The sequence below is a fragment of the Pipistrellus hanaki genome, assembly GCF_964339955.1.
Source record: "Pipistrellus hanaki genome assembly, chromosome: 9".
Lineage (NCBI taxonomy): Eukaryota > Metazoa > Chordata > Mammalia > Chiroptera > Vespertilionidae > Pipistrellus > Pipistrellus hanaki.
Window position 1 is genome coordinate 42,479,819 of NC_140511.1, and position 19,065 is coordinate 42,498,883.

Consider the following 19,065-nt stretch of genomic DNA (forward strand, 5'->3'; position numbering starts at 1 on the left):
GTCACAAGGTATGTCACATATTCTATTTATATGAAATGATTCTATTTATATGAAATATTCAGAACAAGCAAATCTATAGTAATTACTTGGGGCTGGGGAGAAGGGAAGTGACTGCTGATGTGTAGGGAAATTTTTTTTGAGAGGTTATGAAAATGTCCTAAAATTGTGATGATTAATGGTAATATAAATGTGAATATACTAAAAACACTGAATAGGTAGGTAAATGGTGTGTGAATTATATCTTGGTAAAGCTTTATTTTTGTTTATTAATCCTCACTTGATATTTTTTCCATTGTTTTTTAGAGAGGGTGGAAGGGAGGGAGGTGGGGGGGAGAGAGAAAGAAACATCAGTGTGAAAGAGAGACATCAATTAGTTGCCTCACACACACATCCTGACCAGGGATCAAAACTGCCACCAGCTATGTACCCTTGACTAAAAATCAAACCTGAGATCCTTCAGTGTGTGAGCTGATGCTCTAAACACTGAGAAACACTGGCCAGGGCAAAACTGTTATTTAAAAAATAAGTAAACTTCGCCCTAACCAATTTGGCTCAGTGGATAGAGCATCGGCCTGCAGACTGAAAGGTCCCAGGTTTGATTCTGGTCAAGGGCATGTACCTTGGTTGTGGGCACATCCCCAGTAGGAGGTGTGCAGGAGGCAGCTGATCGATATTTCTCTCTCATCGATGTTTCTGACTCTATCCCTCTCCCTTCCTCTCTGTAAAAAATCAATAAAAATATATTTTAAAATAATTAAACTTAGAATCCTATTAGTACCTACCTCCTAGGGTTGTAAGAAATAGAAATAAAATATGTAAAGTATCTAGCTCATAGTAGGCACCAAGAAATGAGTTATTAGTGTTATTTTTTTAATATATTTTATTGATTTTTCACAGAGAGGGATAGAGAGTTAGAAACATCGATGAGAGAGAATCATTGATCAGCTGCCTCTGCACACCCCCCACTGGGGATGTGCCGACAACTAAGGCACATGCCCTTCACCGGAATCGAACCCGGGATCTTCCAGTCCTCAGGCCGATGCTCTATCCACTGAGCCAAACCAGTTTCAGCATCAGTGTTATTTTTTTTTTAAATAAATTTTATTGATTTTTTTACAGAGAGGAAGAGAGAGGGATAGAGAGTTAGAAACATTGATGAAAAGGAATCATCGATCAGCTGCCTCTTGCACACCCCTACTGGGGATTTGCCCGCAACCAAGGTACATGCCCTTGACTGGAATCGAACCCGGGACCCTTCAGTCCACAGGCTGACGCTCTATTCATTGAGCCAAATCGGTTTTGGCTATCAGTGTTATTATTGAGAGGAGGCTGGGAGAGACCTGCCCAGCCTACGGATGGAGGCCTTGACCTTTGGATTTTTACAGGTGACCGGTCCAACACCCCACACATGCACATATATATCCTCCTCTGAGGTAGCTCTTCAATGGCTTCCTTCAGTAGCTATTTTAAAGAACCTCGAGTGAAAGGAACTGAACCAGATCTAGAACTCTGACCTCCTCCCTCACCTCCCTGCCCCTCACCAGCCGCCTCTTGTCAAGTGACAGGCTGTCACTAGCATCTGCAGGGTAAGGTTTCAGGTCAGCTGGAGTGTATAAAGATAGGTGCCAAGCCGGAGTGCAGAGACAGCAGTGAATGGCCAGGGAGCAGTCAGAGTCCTGCTGCCGCCTCCTGGGATGGAGCCCTAAGGAGCTCCTGAGCTTCCCCTACCCCTGCTGGACTCAGGTAAGATCCCATTCTCTACCCACCCCCTCATGTTCTCCGCTCACCACAGCCAGGAACTGGCAGGGACCCGTACCGTGGCAGCACAGAGCTTATGGAGATTTAGTCCAGCCCCACCTTGTCAAGGGGAGGGAACTGCAGCGCTGGTGAGACACTGTGGCAGGGCTGGGACTCAACCCCTCCACCATGTCACTCACCCCGGACTGGCCCCTTGCTCCACTGACTGCCTCTGCTGTGACTTTGCACATCCCCGTACGTAAGTGGCTTTCTCCTTAATCTGGCCCAGAATCCTTCCAGGGTTCCTTCAGAGCATAAAATCCTCTCCCCATAAGGGCTCCGGAGACCCCTTTCCTGAAAACGGAAGGTGGAGGCATGTATGGCATGAGGCCTGGCCCATGTTGCATGCTGGGAGTTTTACAGCCCATGGGAATCTCCTCCCAGGGGGTTCCCTTAGCGGGAATGCCGAGGAGGCTTTGCCAGGATGGGGAATTGGCAGGGTGTCTCAGATCGGGGTTGCTTCAGAGACATCAGGGAACTTGTTCTAATGTAGATTCCCAGACCCCACTCCAGGCCTGAATCAGGATCTCTGGGGCTTAGGGCTGAGAATCCACTCCGTAATCCTGAGCTCTCCCTGAAGCCTGAGCCCGAGCAATGGAACAGGCACAGGTGTTTTCCAATGGTCTTAGGTGACCCCTGTGAAAGGGTCGTTCAACCCACAAAGGGGTCTCGACCCACAGGTTGAGAACCGCTGCCTTAGAGTTTTATAAAGGGTTTGAATTTTTCAATGCCCAGGAAGCCCTCCGCTTGGTGTCTTGTGCAGGAACCACTCGGCAAGCATTAATGGCACCATTACCCCAGGCCAGTGGTCGGCAAACTCATTAGTCAACAGAGGCAAATATCAGCAATACAAGGATTGAAATTTCTTTTGAGAGCCAAATTTTTTAAACTTAAACATCTTCTAACGCCACTCCCTCAAAATAGACTCGCCCAGGCCCTGGTATTTTGTGGAAGAGCCACACTCAAGTGGCCAAAGAGCCGCATATGGCTCTCAAGCTGCAGTTTGCCAACCACGGCCCCAGGCCATGTGGACTAGACCACCCCATTTCTCCAGTGCCCCAGCAGAGCCAGTGGGAGGAGGGTTCTGCTCTCAGCTGCTTCTTCCCGCCAGTGGCCAAGGCCTGCTGGCTGCTAGGGTTCCTCACTTATCAGGAGGCTGGAGTGAAGGGGGAGGGAGGTGGGGTGTCCACCGTTGTAGCCTCCCTGCCCCCACCCCAGTTTGATCATTGGAAGTGCTAAAGCCCTCCCCAAAAGGTGTGGCTTTTGGCCGGAGTCCATGCCTATCCACTCTGCCTCCCGTGGTGGCTCAGGACTGCCTCTGGAATACGCCCCAGCTTCATCCCGGGCCACTGCTCTTTTTGGGGGTTTTTTTTGGTTAATCCTCACTTGAAGATATTTTTTTCCACTGCTTTTTCAGAGAGAGTGGATGGAAGAAAAGGAAGGGGTGGGGAGAGGGAGAGAGAAACATCAATGTGAGAGACACATCAACTGGTTGCCTCCCTCTCTGCCGGAACAGAGGCAGGGAGCGAACTCGAAAATGAGGTACGTGCCCTTGACCGAGAATTGATCCTGCACTTCGGTGCAGGCTGATGCTCTATCCACTGAGCAAACTGGCTAGGGCTGAAGCCACTGTTCTTTTTTTTTTTTTTTAATACATTTTTATTTCAGAGAGGAAGGGAGAGGGAGAGAGAGACAGAAACATCAGTAATGAGAGAGAATCATTGATTGACTGCCTCCTGCATGCCCCCCACAGGCCCTTGACTGGAATTGAACCTGGGACCCTTCTATCCACTGAGCCAAACCAGCCAGGGCTGGAGCCACTGTTCTTGATCACGTTCAGGCTCCAGTACCTCTCCCTGTACCATTCCAACCACCTGCTCACTGGTCTCGAGCCTTCCATCTCTCCCTTCCAGTCCAGAGGTCTGTACCAGCCTGCTCTGCAGGTGGGTGTGCTAATGTCACTCCTCAACTGCAAATCCCCGACCACTACTCACTCTCACTAGATTCAGTATAGCCCTGACATTGGAGGCCCCCACTTACGGCTGCTGTGGGCACCTCCAATTTTCTTTCCCATTTCTCCCCTTTAGCAAGGGGGGTTCCTTGGTCAACTGGACCTCCTTGGGCCTTTCGAGCCCTGGGCCATCCCTGTGCCAGGCTGGACAGAGGAGGAGGATAGTCAGCCCTGTCCCTGCCTTTGGGGTCCTCCTTCAGGGGAGGAACCACTGCAGTTAATGAGCTAATCCTACAAGAAAGCGCGGTATGGGACCAGGAGTAGCTGGGGACAAAGGAAGTTCAGAGTGTTCCCTGCCAGGCCGGCACATCACACACGTGCCTTGGAGTCACATAGCCCTGTGCACCTGTGACCTCAGATGGTCATTCCAGCTGTCTGGGCCTCAGTTTGTAACTCTGAAAGTGGAGTAAAAACACCTAACTTGTAGGGATCTTCTGTTAGAGCTTGGGTAACCCCCAAGAGATGGTGAATAGGGGACCCTCCAACAACCAGTGAGAGACACCAGGGAGCTCAGCCCCCAAGGGCCTCCCAGCTCTGAGACTCATGCCCTCACATTCCAGGCTAAGGTTCCAAGAAGCCCAGCACAGGCCCAAGGAGGGGAGGGCAGGGGGTCGCTAGTGCTTAAAGGAAGAGAGGCTGACAGAATGCGTGCATTGGGGGCGGTCTCTGCAGTTGCCATCCAGCCCCAGGCCGAGGAGCCAGAGCCTCCCTGCTTGGGACTCAGCCAGCCCTGGCAGCTGCTGGTCTTCTGTAGGGCAAAGGGGAGTGTGAAGTGGAGGGGGGGTGTTCCCCACCATGACGTCCAGACTGTTCCTTCAGCTAGGCTCAGCTGTGCAGACACAGCACCTCTACACCATCCTCCCAAGAAATCAGATCCTCCTTGGACCCTGTGAGGCAGGCAATGCAGAAAGGCAGGGAGACGGGCTGTGGGAGGAGCACCTGTGGGAAGAGCACTGAGGAGGAAGCCAAACTGCAGAGGCCCCAGCCGCTTAGGGGCCGGTTTATTTCACCTCCAAACTGGGCAGATGCTTGCCAGCCCTTGAATGCCCTCACTATACAGGCAAGATGATGGATATCCATCCCACCACAGCCCCCAGGCCGCGGAGTGGAATGGGGAAGGGAGCCTAATGCCATCACAAGAACCTGGCTGGAGTTCTGTGAATCTGAGCCAGTCTCTTTTCTTCTTAAGCCTCTATTTTCTCATCTGTAAAATGGACTCACATGGTGCCCTCACTCTTTTCCAGGCTATGGCGAGCCTAGTAGAGCAGAGGGAACCAGGCTCTGACACCAGCGGCTGGTAACGCTGAGCCAGCGTGTGTCTCTGAGCCTCGGTTTGCTCATCCAAAGTCGGGAAAGGAAGGGGAAGCTCCCTTTCAGAAAAGCTGTGAGAATTCCATGAGACGGTGTGTAAAGCTCACTGCGAGGTCCTCACGGCCCAGCAGCCTCTCCCTTCTCCCACCCTAAGCCGGGCCGCAGGCTCTCACAGCTCGTGCCTTTCCTGCACTCGCACACTCTTCTCCAGCTGAACACTCTGCCCACTTTTCAAGGCCTAATTCATACAACCCTCCCTCTACCCCCCATGAAGTTGTTCTAATTCTACCTCACAAAGAAGAGAGAGGGTCTCCCTCCTTTGAGCCCCTTTTGGGTGGCTCCTTCCTCTGACATTGGTCCAGCCCATCTCACACTACAGTCACTCGTAGGCATGTCTCATGCCCCTGCGAGACTCCTTGAGAGTGCCTGTGGGCGGGTCACACTCACCGTTACTCTGTACTGGGGAGCGCCACCTACAGAGCCTGGCACCAGGTGGATCTTACGGAGGGGCCCCCAGGCCACAGCAAGGACTTTGGATTTTGTTCTCAATAATGGAGGGGGCATATTGGACAGGGAGTGACATGATCTGACTTTCGTATGCTTGGATGCCAGGTTAGATCCCCGCCTAGAAAATCTCTTCACCCATCTGCTTTCCTGGCCAAACATTCCATAATCAACACACATGTCCCACTACAGCTCATTAACATACATACAACCATTACATGGAAATTGTACATCAATTTTTTTACTTTTTTAATAAAAGCAAAGTTTTAGCCGAAACTGGTTTGGCTCAGTGGATAGAGCATCAGCCTGTGGACTGAAAGGTCCCAGGTTCAGTTCTGGTCAAGGGCATATACCTGGGTTGCAGGCTCATCCCCAGTGAGGGGTGTGCAGGAGGCAACTGATTTTTCTCTCTCATCAATGTTTCTCTCCCTCTCTGTAAAAAATCAATAAAATATATATATTTTTTAAACCAAAGTTTTATATGCAACTTCATCCTTTTAAGGTCAAAAGAAATAAGTCAGCCTGGCCAGCATGGCTCAGCATCAACCTATGAACCAGGAGGTCATGGTTCGATTCCCAATGTAGGGTGTGTAGAAGGCAGCCTATCAATGATTCTCTCTCATCAGTGATTTTTATATATCTCTCTCCCTCTCCCTTTCTCTCTAAAATCAATTTTTTAAAAAAAAATTTTAGGAGATAAGGCAAAGTCATGTGGCCAATTTTTCTAAGCCAGATCCACACGGCTGGACATGGAAATGCCCAGGCTTTTCACTCAGAAAGCCCCTCTTGTTGCTGAGCCAGGCAGCAGTGGTTCCATTTGCCTCCGCCGGCCTCTCTTCGCAGCCTCCTGCATAAAGCCCAGGGCTGCAGAGCAGCCGCTCTCCTCGGACCTGAACTGGGCCCTCACGGGACCGGAAGAAAGCTCTGGGACCATGGTTGGACTGAAGCCTTCAGAGATGCCTCCGACAACAGCCGTGAAGTTCCTGGGGGCGGGCATGGCGGCCTGCTTTGCTGACCTCCTCACCTTCCCACTGGACACAGCCAAGGTCCGCCTGCAGGTAGGTGCCCCTTGGCCGAGGGTCATTGTTCGCATCAAAGGAAGGGCTAAGGTCTCTACCACACGCCTGTACCGCCTCCCAACAAGCTCTTCCCCACACAGAACCCTGAGCAGCCACTCCTCCACGGCTGCCTGCCCTGCCTTGCTGCCTCCCCATCATCATTGCCCAAGACAAAAATATCTTATTCCTTGGCATGACGTGACAGGACCCTTCAAGGCCTAGCCCTATTTTGTAAACCATGAAGAATGAAGTAAAAGTAAGGAATTACTGGGTGACCTTGAGCAAGCCACTGACCACTTTAATGGAAAACCAATCTGCCCTCCCTTTGCTCTGAGCAGCAAATGCCATGCTGTGAGCTGTAAACTGTGGCACAAGCCTCAGTCACTCTCCCTGAGACGCGACAGCTTGGTCATGCTTGTCCTCCAAGTCCAGCCCCAGGCAGGTGCCTCTGAACACAGCCCATCTGCCCCACCCACCCACCCACCATGCTTCTCACAGCTCTGCGGGGTGTCCCTCAGATCCAAGGGGAGAACCAGGCATCCCAGGCGGCCCGGAGCGTCCAGTACCGCGGCGTGCTGGGCACCATCCTGACCATGGTGCGCACCGAGGGCCTCCGCAGCCCCTACAGCGGGCTGGTCGCCGGCCTGCAGCGCCAGATGAGCTTCGCCTCCATCCGCATCGGCCTCTACGACTCTGTCAAGCAGCTGTATACCCCCAAAGGATCAGAGCGTGAGCGCCCAGTACCCGGGGACACCCGTGCATGGGTCCAGAGACCAGAGGCAGGGCTGGGGTATGGGGGCTGGTAACAGACACTCTTGAGGAGACTCAGAGCCCCTTAAAGAAAGCTCCAGAACTCTGACCCAGGAGAAGAGGCAGGCCTCAGGCAGGGGAGAATGGCATGAGGCCCAGAGAGGTGTCAGGTGATGGGACACTGGCCCACTCTCTCTCCTCCTCCTCCCCAGACTCCAGCTTCATCACCCGGATTTTGGCGGGCTGCACCACAGGGGCCATGGCGGTAACCTGTGCCCAGCCCACGGACGTGGTGAAGGTCCGATTTCAGGCCAACAAGCACTTCGGGCCTGACGGCAGCAAGAAGTACAGCGGGACAATGGACGCCTACAGGACCATCGCGAGGGAGGAAGGGCTCAGGGGCCTGTGGAAAGGTAAGCCTGGACTCCAGTCTCAGGGCCTTCGGCAGAGATTTTCCCACCCTCGGGCCGGGACAGAGAACTGAGCAACGAGGGAACTCCCAGCAGAGTGTATTCCAGTGATTCTGAAAGAGCATCCTACCTAAAATACCCCCTGACTTACCACGGTGCTCCCAGTTCAGCTCACTCTGCCAACCCTCCACCAGCGCAGGAGTGACTGGAAGACAGAGGAGATGAGCCGTGCCAAGGAGCAGCCATACATGGGGCAGGGTGTGCTAGGCTCACAGAGATGCAGGCCCAGAGGCAGGAGAGGCCATGTGGGCTCTGGAGGGAAGGTGACGCTTAAGCTGGGCCTCAAAGGCTCAGGAGGCACTGAGTGTGTGGAGATTGCAGGGAGGACCTTCCAAGCAAACGCTGAAGAGAGGTGACTGCAGGGCGCGAAGAAGAAACAGACAGCTGCGAGGAGTGGGGCGCAGGAGATGCTGTGAAGAGGGAGCTTCCTTGGGAACATGGCTTTAGGGTCCCTACGTGTCTAAATGGTGGCAATGCCGACAGATGCTGGAATCTCTCCCTCATGGAGACTGGGGTCCCATGAGTCCTTCAGAAGAAACAGTGACCCAGTGGAGGTTAAGAGCAGGATGGACACCTGGGTCAGAGCCCGGGCCTTGCACTCACTTGTGTTGTGCCCTCCTGGAGCCTGGCCCTCCTCTGAGAAACCAGGGCTTGTCTGGATGCTCTCCTGGATGCTGCCAACACTGCGCTCTGTCACCATTGCAAGAGCCCCCCTTCTTCTCCCAAAGGAAGACTTCCTTTCCTGGCTTAGACAAGTCTCAGGGAGGGATATGTGAATTTTGATAGGTTTTGCAGATTATCCTCCAAAATGTTGCCCAAACAAACACAAGTGGGCCTCTCTGTTTTCTGCCCCTAAGGAGGACATGGATAATCCGAGTTGTTAACACTGCGTTATGTGTAATCTGCTCAGCAGAGGTGGATTGGCTCTCTGAAACCACTGGAAGGGGGCACCATGCCCCCCAAACTGGGGTCTATGGCCTTGCAGCCAGGGGTCCACTTCTCCTGCTCCCCATTTATCAGCCCACACTCCCTTTCCAACAGGAACTTTCCCCAACATCACAAGGAATGCCATTGTCAACTGTGCCGAGATGGTGACCTATGACATCATCAAGGAGAAGCTGCTGGACTATCACCTGCTCACCGGTGAGGCCCTGGGCTCCAGGCAGACAGCCCTCCCACAGCAGGGAGGGAACCGGGAACTCCACCTAGTGGGCACTACCCAGAGGCCACTGGGCTTTAGAAGGATCAGAGAGGAGCAGTGCCCAGTACATCATTGAGACGGTAGGAAGAAGCCCTGAACGGGGAAGCCAGGGACCTGGCTTCCAGCCCAGCACCACTTCTCACCGTGTGTCTTTAAGTGGGGAATCATCTGCTCCGACTCCAGTTTCCTCAAACAAGGTGGTTGGGCTGGATGACCTTCCAGCTGTGGGGTGGCTCAGTTCTGTCTTGCCAGTCCTTACCAGGGGCTCCACCCAGGCAGTGAGCGATGGGAAGTACCACCCTTCTGCGCAAGGAGTTCACCATTTAACTGGGGACATACGATGAGCACACACTTAACAGAAAGCAAGCGCTCATCCCATCTCACAGCCCGTCTTTGCTCTTCCTTCCCTGCCACAGACAACTTCCCCTGCCACTTTGTCTCTGCCTTTGGAGCCGGTTTCTGTGCCACAGTGGTGGCCTCCCCAGTGGACGTGGTGAAGACCCGGTATATGAACTCGCTCCCAGGCCAATACCGCAGCCCCCTGGACTGTATGCTGAAGATGGTGGCCCGGGAGGGTGCCGCAGCCTTCTACAAGGGGTGAGCCTACCCCCCCACCCCCCCCCTCCCGTCTCCATCTCCCTTCCAGAAAAGTTGGCTCTCTCCCTCCATCCCTTCTCCCTCCCCTCTCCTCCTCCCCTTTCCTTCTTTTCTTCCTTCCTTTCTTCCTTTCACGAATAATGTGCCTACCATGGGTCCCTCTGGCATGCAGTGGTGAACAGTACAGATGTAAATGCCACAAAGAAAAGTATCAAAAACTATGGAAGTGGGGGGTGGGGGGGGGGCGCGGGGAGGAGAGTGGGTACAGGGAATGAGCCAAATCCAATTTGGAGAGTCAGGGGAGGCTTATCTGAGAAACAGGAGTCTAGGCATAGGTCAAGTGCTGTCCCCAAATTCACTGGGCCAGGAAGGAGGGAAAGGTGGTTAGTAATCCTGAGAATTTTCCCAACCCACTGCCACAGCTCGAACCCAACCCATCAGACTTCACCCAACATGTTCATTGTGGTGCTAAGCTATTTTATTCTCCCTCTCACCTCCCACCTCTGATGAGAACTTTCTGGATCCCAGTGTTAGAGTGAACTCAGTAAGCAAACAGGTTCTAACTCCTGGGAATGACATCACCAGTCTGTGTTCCCACGGACAGTCTGTTCTTTCCCTGTAAGTGCCTCTATCATTGTAATCTTAAGCTGTAGCCACTTGTCTCCGTTTATTATTTTACTTGGGAAACATTTGCTTTGCATCTCATGGGTGCGGAGCTGGTGCTATGCTTCCCCAAAGAGCAGCAGACAAGTAGGTGCCATCTATTGAGCATTTTCTGATACTGCCCCTGAGCTGTGTGCTGTGCAAAACTCATTGAATCCTCACAACAACTCTATGAGGTAGATACCGTTACTGTGTTTTCCTCCTTCTACAGATAAGGAAACTGATGCTCAGAAAGATTAGCTGAGATCATGAATCTAAAAACTGGCAGAGCTCATTGCCTCAGGAGTATGCTCCCTACGAGGAGCCTAGGCTGAGGGTTCAGGAGAGGCCTTGGCATGAGGTTATGACCACCAAGCCAGTTCCTACAGAGCCATTAGCTACCAGCCAGACAAGGACATTCTAAACAGAAGGAGAAACATGGGCAAGGGCGTGGAAATAAGGGTCTGGCTGGCGCAGAGAGGACCAGGAGGGGATCAGCAGAGAGAGGCTGAGGAGGAGGGCAGGGCCAGGTCACAGGCTCCTCCCTGAGTCTGAAGCAAAGCTGAGGTGGGGACAGGACAGGCAGGCTCTCCGGAGATGAGCTAAACTTGGTGCTACACCATCTTTGCCCTGCGGTATCCCAGCTTCTCGGTGCCCTAGCACCTCATCAGGGGTGAGCATTCAGGATGTGAGCCCAGAATCACCCAGCAGCAGAGGGACTCACGTGGCTATGAAAGAGCTACTTAACCTCCCTGGGTGGCAGTTTCTGAAAAAGGCAACTGGCCACAATTGGCTATCTTATAGAACAGGGAGAATAACTGCCTGGTAGAGTAACCTGGCTAAAAAATGCTAGTTTCCTTTCCTCTCCTTCTGCCTGAATTCCCTCAGCAGAGAAGAAAAAGACTGAACAGGTCTTAGAAAATGTTCGTGATTAACACAAGTCTCGGTCGTTGGCACTGACACTGTGATGGGGAGAGCACAGACTTCTTTCCACTCTGCCTTATGTTTTGGTTGTTTTTCTCATCAGATTTACACCCTCCTTTTTGCGCCTGGGAATCTGGAACGTGGTGATGTTTGTTACCTATGAGCAGCTGAAACGGGCCTTGATGAATGTCCAGATGCTACGGGAATCTCCGTTTTGAACAGGTCAGGCCACTTGGATGCAACTGGAACAAAATCAGTCACAAACGGAATAAAACAGTGGGTCCACGCGCACAGGGCACAGATCCACACATGTTTACAGAACTGTTTACTTTGTTGATGACTCAAGAAACAGAAGGAGAAGAGGAGGAAGGAGTCTGGTCTTCAGTGTGTTGTCTTCTTCTTCTTCTTTTTCCTCCCTCTTCTTTCTTTTTTTCAGTGTGTTGTCTTAATGTTTTTGTTTTACACTGATAAGATAGCAAATAAATTATATTAATTTTTGAAACCCATTAGGTTGGATGCCTAACATTTAGGCAAGAAAAAATAAACCAAACAGATCCATTTGGATAAATTGGAAGATTGTAAACTGGAAAATCTGATTAGACAATGAAAGAAAAGACTGCAAGGATTGGTGGGGAGTGGCACATGATAACTTGGCAGTTGGCTAAGGAACCTGGAGGACATTGCCAAAGCAACATAAAGCTTGTGCTTGCAGCCTTTGGTTAACCATGGACCACCGGCCGTCTGTGTAATGTCTCTGCCATGTAGAATCCATTGAGATTCTAGGAAACATGAGGGGAAAAAGAGAAAACCTGGAATGTGTATCAAAGGAGCACTGCTGGCCAGTGTGAGGCTGAGACTCATAATTAGTCCCTAACAACACTGGAGATTCCAGAGAACAGCCTCAGTCTTCTTCCCTGTAAAATGGGAGTAAAAATCCCCTCCCTGTTACTTCACCAAGTTATCATGAGGACCAAGTGGGAAACTGGACAGAAAAGCACTTTATAAAAGCAAAAGTTCTGTGCAAATGTAAATATAAGGACAAGGCCTTGGTAAAGATTTTGCCAGGACAGTGAGGAAGTGTCAGGGAAGTCCTTAAAAGACGGTGGATTAGAGGTACGGCCAAATGAGCCAGGGCCAGGAGTTACAGAGGATGGATGACATATAGCCACGGGACTCCCCCACTCCCATGCAGCCCCCATTTCCTGGCTGTCCTGTGAAGCATCTTGAAGAGTGTGGGACTTGGGGGGAAAGAGATAGATGGTGGAGTTGAGAGCCTAAAGTAGCAGGACTCAGAGTTTTTAGAAAATTATTATGGGTGTCAGAAAGAAAACAGCCACTTTTCTGCCTTCTCTTTCTTGGACAGAATTTAACTTTCTCACTTCAGGCTTTCTGTTTGTAAGGGCTGGGCAAGATCCGGCCCCACTCGCCCACACTGCCTTCTATGCTCTCCTGCAGGCTGGTTGCTCTGCCTTTTAGAGCTTCGGCTCCTCCATCTGTCAAAGGCAGGATTGAACCAGATAACCTCCTTCTGGATTTCAGACTAGACATCTTCCAGGTTGACACTGGGGACCCTGAATGTCTTTCTGCTTCTTAGCAGACTGTGTGGCTCTAATGGCAGAACTGGGTTCAACCCTCGCCCCCACCTTACTAGCAGCCTAACCCCCAGGGACCCTGGCACCTCCATGTCCTACTAGAGAAATGGGAACAGTCCCACCTCACAGGAATGTTCAGCAAAGCCATCCCTCCTTCCCCACACTGACTCCGCTACACCTGGGAGAAAGTGAAGATCCACTTACACTCAGCACTTTCCTAAATTTAAATTGCAATTGAGATCATCTACACAATATAAACTTTGAAATTCAAAGAAAAGCAAAAATATATCAATTATCAACTTACTGTCTGGTTTGGCTTTCAGTTAAAATTCCTGGTTAAAATGTTCTTTTACTGCCCTGACTGGTTTGGCTCAGTGGATAGAGCGTCCTCCTGTGGACTTAAGGGTCCTACGTTCGATTCCGGTTCAGGGCATGTGCCTTGGTTGCGGGTGCATACCCAGTGAGTAGGGAGTATGCAGGAAGCAGCTGATCTATGTTTCTCATCAATGTTTCTAACTCTACCCTCTCCCTTCCTCTCTGTAAAGAAATCAATAAAATATATATTAAATAAATAAATAAATAAGTAAAATGTTCTCTTACTGCCCTGGGTGGGTTGCTCTGTTGGTAGAGCACCGCAATATGCCATGGTTTCAGGTTTGATCCCCAGTCAGGGCACATACAAGAATCAACCAATGAATGCATAAATAAGTGGAAGAACAAATCTGGTGGGTTTTTTCTCTCTTTTCTCTCTCCTATACTCTCACCATAAAATCAACCAGTCAATAAAATAAAATGTCATCTTACTTTTGACTTGACTGGCATGTGCAATTACGTGTGTATGCGTGTGTGTTTGTGTGTGTGTGTGTGTGTGTGTGTGTGTGTGTGTGTGTAAATGTTTTTGTAGAGATGATAAGAGGAGCTGGCTGGGCAAATTGAGGAAGAGGGTTCCAAGAAAAGAGAACAGGCAATACACGGCCCTAGAAGACTGACCTTGGCATGTTCAAAGAACAGAAAGAAGGCCCGTTTGGCTGGTGTAAAGTGAATGAGAAGGTGAATGTGAGAGCATTCGTTTATTCATCAAATAATGAAAGGCTGAGAAGTCAGAGGACAGCCAATTATTGGGAAATTTTGTCCCGGCCTGCGGGACAACAACGGGGGCCCGCAGGAACCACCTAAGAGAATGAACAAACAAGGAACGCGAAAGAATGGGAGCAAGACAAGGTTCTGATCAAGCTCCGATTTTTATTCTCTGAAATGGCTGTATTTATACAGCAGAAACAAAGGGGGACAGGGTTGCCTATGCAGGGGGGTCTTTGGTAACTGGCAACACAGGATTGGCTAACTGCCAGGGGCGGTGTGACATTCCAAGGTGCAACATTCCAAGGCTGGGCTATCTAGGGGGGAGGATCAGGAAGGGGAAGTGGCAGGAAGATGCTTAGCAGGAAGATGTTAAGCTGCAGGTTATCTTATCTTCTGGCCAAGCCCTCAGGGCACCACATAACTTCTGCTAGAAGGAACTTAATTCTATTTCCTTAAGACTGAGTTGCTTGCCTCAACTCTGCTGGCTCCCAACAAAATTTGACAGAGAAAGGGAAGAGGGGGGAAATTGTCTGTTTTAAAAGGAGTAGGCAAAAAAAGAAAAAAAAGGGGGGGGGGGGACGGGGAGTAGGCAAGTCCTGCAGGTTCAATTCACACACACACAAACACACACACATATTAGAAGTAAGGAAAGATTGAAGATGAGAGGGAAAGACTGCAGAATCAAGGTCCTAGAGAAAACGGAAGAGCACAGAATAATGGATTTAGGTGGGATGAAACACCCTAGAAAGGATATGAGAAACCTAAACATAAAGGAGTCATACGGGAAATTTTTTGAAATGGAGAGAAGCAAAATGAAAGCATCCTCTAATCCTTTCAACAAAATTGAGGAATGGTCAAATACAAGAGTAGGTTAGTCACCTAGAGAATTATTTATAAGAGAGATAATTTTAAAAGCTCTATTTTTCTTTAAAAAATATAATCTATTGAAGAAACTTAAATCCTCTGATGCACCCCTGACACTGTTCTCTGTTCTCTCCCATAAAGCAGCCCAGGCATTCTAAAGCCTACAGGGTGAGGCCTCCATCAGGCTCCCACAGCTGTCCCAGGGCCCTCCCACCACAGACAGGGAGTGCCACATCCGGCACAGCCACCCAGAGGGCAAGCTGCCAGCCACCCTGCCACAGGGTCTTAGAAATTCACAGAGAAGATATGCAAAGCAGGTTGTTCTCTACATTTCCAAAATCAGTTATGATACAGAAATATAACTTAAACGTATTAAGAAAGGTTGATGCAAATACTTTGAGGAACTATTATAGTCAATATTATTTCTTGCTGTACCTTTAAAGGGCCTAAGGACAACACCATTTTTTATATTACAGAGGACACTGTTAACAGTGAGAAGATTGATGCTTCACTGCCCAGTTTTTCCTAAGGCTGAGTTCTAAGTTTCTTTGGCATAAAAAGGTAGGAGTACATTGATATTACAAATCAGTCTAGATCACCAATTTTATTTTTGAAATTTGAAAAATGGTCACATTGTTTACTAATAATGCCAGTGGAAACTGCCACAGTTTCCACTGGCATTATTAGATGGGTGGTGCAGGCTGGTGGGTGGTGCAGGCTGGTCAGATAATGACATAAAAATATACAGAAACATACTGTAGATAAGATCACCAATTTAGACTCTTAACTCTCTAGATCACTAGAGATTATAATGTGATACATCGTTTATATAACCATTTTTTATTTTTTTATTTTTTAAAAAAATATATTTTTATTGATTTTGTACAGAGAGGAAGGGAGAGAGATAGAGAGTTAGAAACATCGATGAGAGAGAGTCATCAATCAGCTGCCTCTTGCACACCCCCTACTGGGGATGTGCCCGCAACCAAGGTACATGCCCTTGACCGGAATCGAACCCGGGACCCTTCAGTCCCCAAGCCGACATTCTATCCATTGAGCCAAACCGGTATCGGCCATTTTTTTATTTTAACTTATCACTAATGACAATTTTAATCTCTTTAAGATTTTGTAATTAGTTGAATGCAAGATGACTAGATGATGAAACTTTCAAACTCTATATTCTTTTCAATAGTTGAGCATACTAATATTGCAGAGCTTGCAAATGTCCTTGAAATAGACCTTCCCTTGTTAAGAAATGCATTCCTATGTATTGCTAATTGGGCTTTGCCAACAAGAACACAGGGCCCTGCCCTGGCTGAGTGGTTCAGTTAGTGGTCCCATACACCAAAAGGTTGTGAGTTCAATTGCCAATTGGGGCATACGTATGGGAGGCAACCAATCCATATCTCTCTCTCTCTCTCTCTCTCTCTCTCTCTCTCTCTCTCTCTCTCTCTCTCTCTCTCTCTCTCTCTCTCTCTCTCTCTCTCTTCTGTCTCTCTCTCCCTCTCATCAATAAAAATATATCCCCAAATGAGAAAGAAGAAGAAAAAGAAAGAGGAAGAGGAGGAGGAGGAGGAAAGACAGGGCTCTGCCTGGGTAGCTCCGTTGGTTAGAGGGTGGTCTTGATATATACCAAAGTTGTGGGTTTGCTCTCCTGGTGAGGGCACATACAGGAAACAACCAATGAGTGCATAAATAAGTGGAACAACAAATCAGTGTTTCTCTTTCTCTCTCTGTCCCTCTCCCCTTCCCCTGCCTCTAAAAATAATAAATAAAAATATTTTAAAAGGAGAGACAGTAATAATGTGGATCAACTTTATTCACAATGTACTTTGGATCCACAAAAGATACTCTTATCACAGGATGAAAAGGAAAGCAGGAGTCCTGAACAAGAAGCTTTGTCAGCTCTGATACTGATAAAAATAGTCAAGATCCAGCTGACACAGCAAGTATAAGCAGTTTAGGTCTGTCTACAGGATACACAAAGCTTATTGATTTCCTATTTGATTCAACTCTTAACTTTTTAATGATGGAAAATCTTTCACCAAAAGTTGGCAAATTCTCACATAAGTCTCTGGGACAGCTTCTTTACAAAACTGGAAAAGGTTCAAAACACTGGTGAAGAAGTGCAGAGATATCTTGACCACACACTTACTGTGAAAACAATACTGTCTCTCTGGATTAATAATGATAGAGTCACACAACTGCATAGCAAGAGCAATCCAATTATGATTTCACTCTGAATTTCTTACACTGTGGAAGCCTTCTTGATCTGGACCCTGCGACTTACAGCAGAGTTCTAAACAAAAATTATATATTGCTTGTTTCCATGGCTCCTCTCCCTAATGAATTCAGCCCATGAGCAATAGCACTCCCCAGAATATTAGACCAGTTATCCAGAAGTCACTGCCCAGAAATCAGCTCCTCATTTACTGTACTGTCCAAAACGACAAAACTTCAAAAACCATCAGATATATTTCAGGGTTATTATTAAGCATTAATGTTTTTGGAGTCATAATCCTGAAGTAATTCCTACTTTAGATAAGCTCGGGTGTTGAATGATGGGATGAGAAAAACCTTTTCCATTTGATAAACAGAGACACAAGGAGAGTTTGCTTGTGTCAATATGGGTGTTCATAAGCATGACAAATATCAAAGAACATCCATCTGGAGTGGCTCAGAGGTTGAGCATGGATCTATGAACCACACGGCCACGGTTCAATTACCAGTCAGGGCACCTGCCTGAGTTGCAGGCTCAACCCCCAGTAAGGGGCCTGCAGGAGGCAGCCAACTGATAATTCTTATCATTGATGTTTCTATCTTTCTCTCTCTCTCCCTGCCTTCCTCTCTGAAATCAATAACAACATATTTTTAAAAACAAAGATACAAATATCAAGGAACAAAGTGGGCTTTTAGGGGCTTCTATCAATATGTCCCCATGTCTACACTTCTGGTCAACATGCAAAATGAAAACTTGGTGGCACTTCTAGGTCAGAGCAAACGAAAGTACAGAATCGTCAGAAATAGTCATTGAGGAAGCAACCGAGGAGTCAAAAACAAGACAGAACTCTGTTGTTGCCACAACAGAAGCTAACTGGTTTCCTCTGAGCTGTTTTTCATTTAACTCAGAGTTGTTTAATTGTTCAGCTCTGAATTAAATGAGAAAATTTGTAAGAAAACTGCTACACACAACCTTTGAAGAAAAGCCTTCAAAAACTGACATTTCAGTAGAAAACTCTACATGTCCTTGACTTTGTTCCCTCATTTAGGTAGTTGCTCCTACACTGGATATTCACATGGAGGTCAGCTTTTTCAAGTTTGCTTTACTATCTTATGCTGGTCTAGCTTTTGCACTTGAGTGCAAGGTCATCAGGGGATAGGAGACCCCACAGAGCCAGAAAAAATTTTTTTAACTTGACTTCTCAGTTTCCACTTTGCCTCTGTTTCTACCAAGGCCATGTGCTCAGGTGTTTTTTCTTTCCCATGTGAATGAAAAGAGGGCTATGTAATAAGCCTGACAACGGAGTGGGGGAGGGGGTGTAATATGGCAGGTCTGGCAAGCTCAGTGACCAAAAGTAACCACACAGATGGTCTCTGATCACAAATTCCCAACAGGCAGGTCACAGCAGGTAATGTCCCAGGCCTGCAGCAAGGATTAATATTTACCTTAAAAGTGAGCCATGACCATGCTTTTTATTCAGTCAGGGTAATTTTCTTTTCCAGATCCCCTCAAAGGCACAACCATAGGCACCAGAATATAAAACCACCAGAGCAGGAGACCACAGAACCCCTTATGGTTATCTTGTTCCCGCATACTCTCTCTGTGGGCTGTAAATGTTAATTATTAACTATCCAATACCCACCAATGTAAAATAAGTATGTTTCTCAGTTTCGCTTTTTAGCCAATCCTAGAGATTTTTCTGCTTTACTTTCTCCCACCTCCTTAACCTATCACTAGATTTCATGTATCTTCCTTTTCTCCTGATCCTAACTGCATAAAAGAAACTACAAAACTGCCCTTCTCCAGAGCACTTTTTTAATCCGTTGAGATCTTGCTTCCAGGCACCACCTATAAAACTTAGTTCAAATAAACATCTATAAAACTTTATAGATTTCAACATTCTTTTCTGGACACTTGCTGTAATTATCCATCCCCATTCAGCTAGGCAGGGGAGGGCAGTTGGGGGAGACCAGCCCTGCAGGAGAGGATAGTTAGGGGCAATTGGGCCTGTAGGGGAGGACAGTTGGGGGTGACCAGGGCCTG

At 48.4% G+C, this 19,065-nt stretch overlaps 1 protein-coding gene across 3 annotated transcripts; it reads left to right on the forward strand.

The window, feature by feature from the left end:
• Positions 1-1,633: 1,633 nt before the first annotated feature.
• UCP3 (uncoupling protein 3) lies at positions 1,634-18,908 on the forward strand. Of its 3 annotated transcripts, XR_014795912.1 has the most exons (9): positions 1,640-1,743; positions 6,467-6,681; positions 7,200-7,410; positions 7,644-7,844; positions 8,943-9,044; positions 9,519-9,699; positions 11,369-11,487; positions 15,278-15,362; positions 18,525-18,908. XR_014795912.1 is itself a non-coding variant. In XM_084893956.1 (8 exons), the coding sequence occupies exons 2-7, from the start codon at positions 6,556-6,558 to the stop codon at positions 11,481-11,483; spliced, it is 936 nt and encodes a 311-aa protein (XP_084750082.1). In that variant the 5' UTR covers positions 1,640-1,743; positions 6,467-6,555; the 3' UTR covers positions 11,484-11,487; positions 11,776-13,422. The 3 variants fall into 3 exon arrangements, 2 of the variants coding, with proteins under 2 accessions (XP_084750081.1, XP_084750082.1); XM_084893956.1 differs by lacking the exons at positions 15,278-15,362; positions 18,525-18,908 and adding an exon at positions 11,776-13,422; XM_084893955.1 differs by lacking the exons at positions 15,278-15,362; positions 18,525-18,908 and having other exon boundaries at positions 1,634-1,743; positions 11,369-11,767.
• The last annotated feature ends 157 nt before the right edge of the window (positions 18,909-19,065 follow it).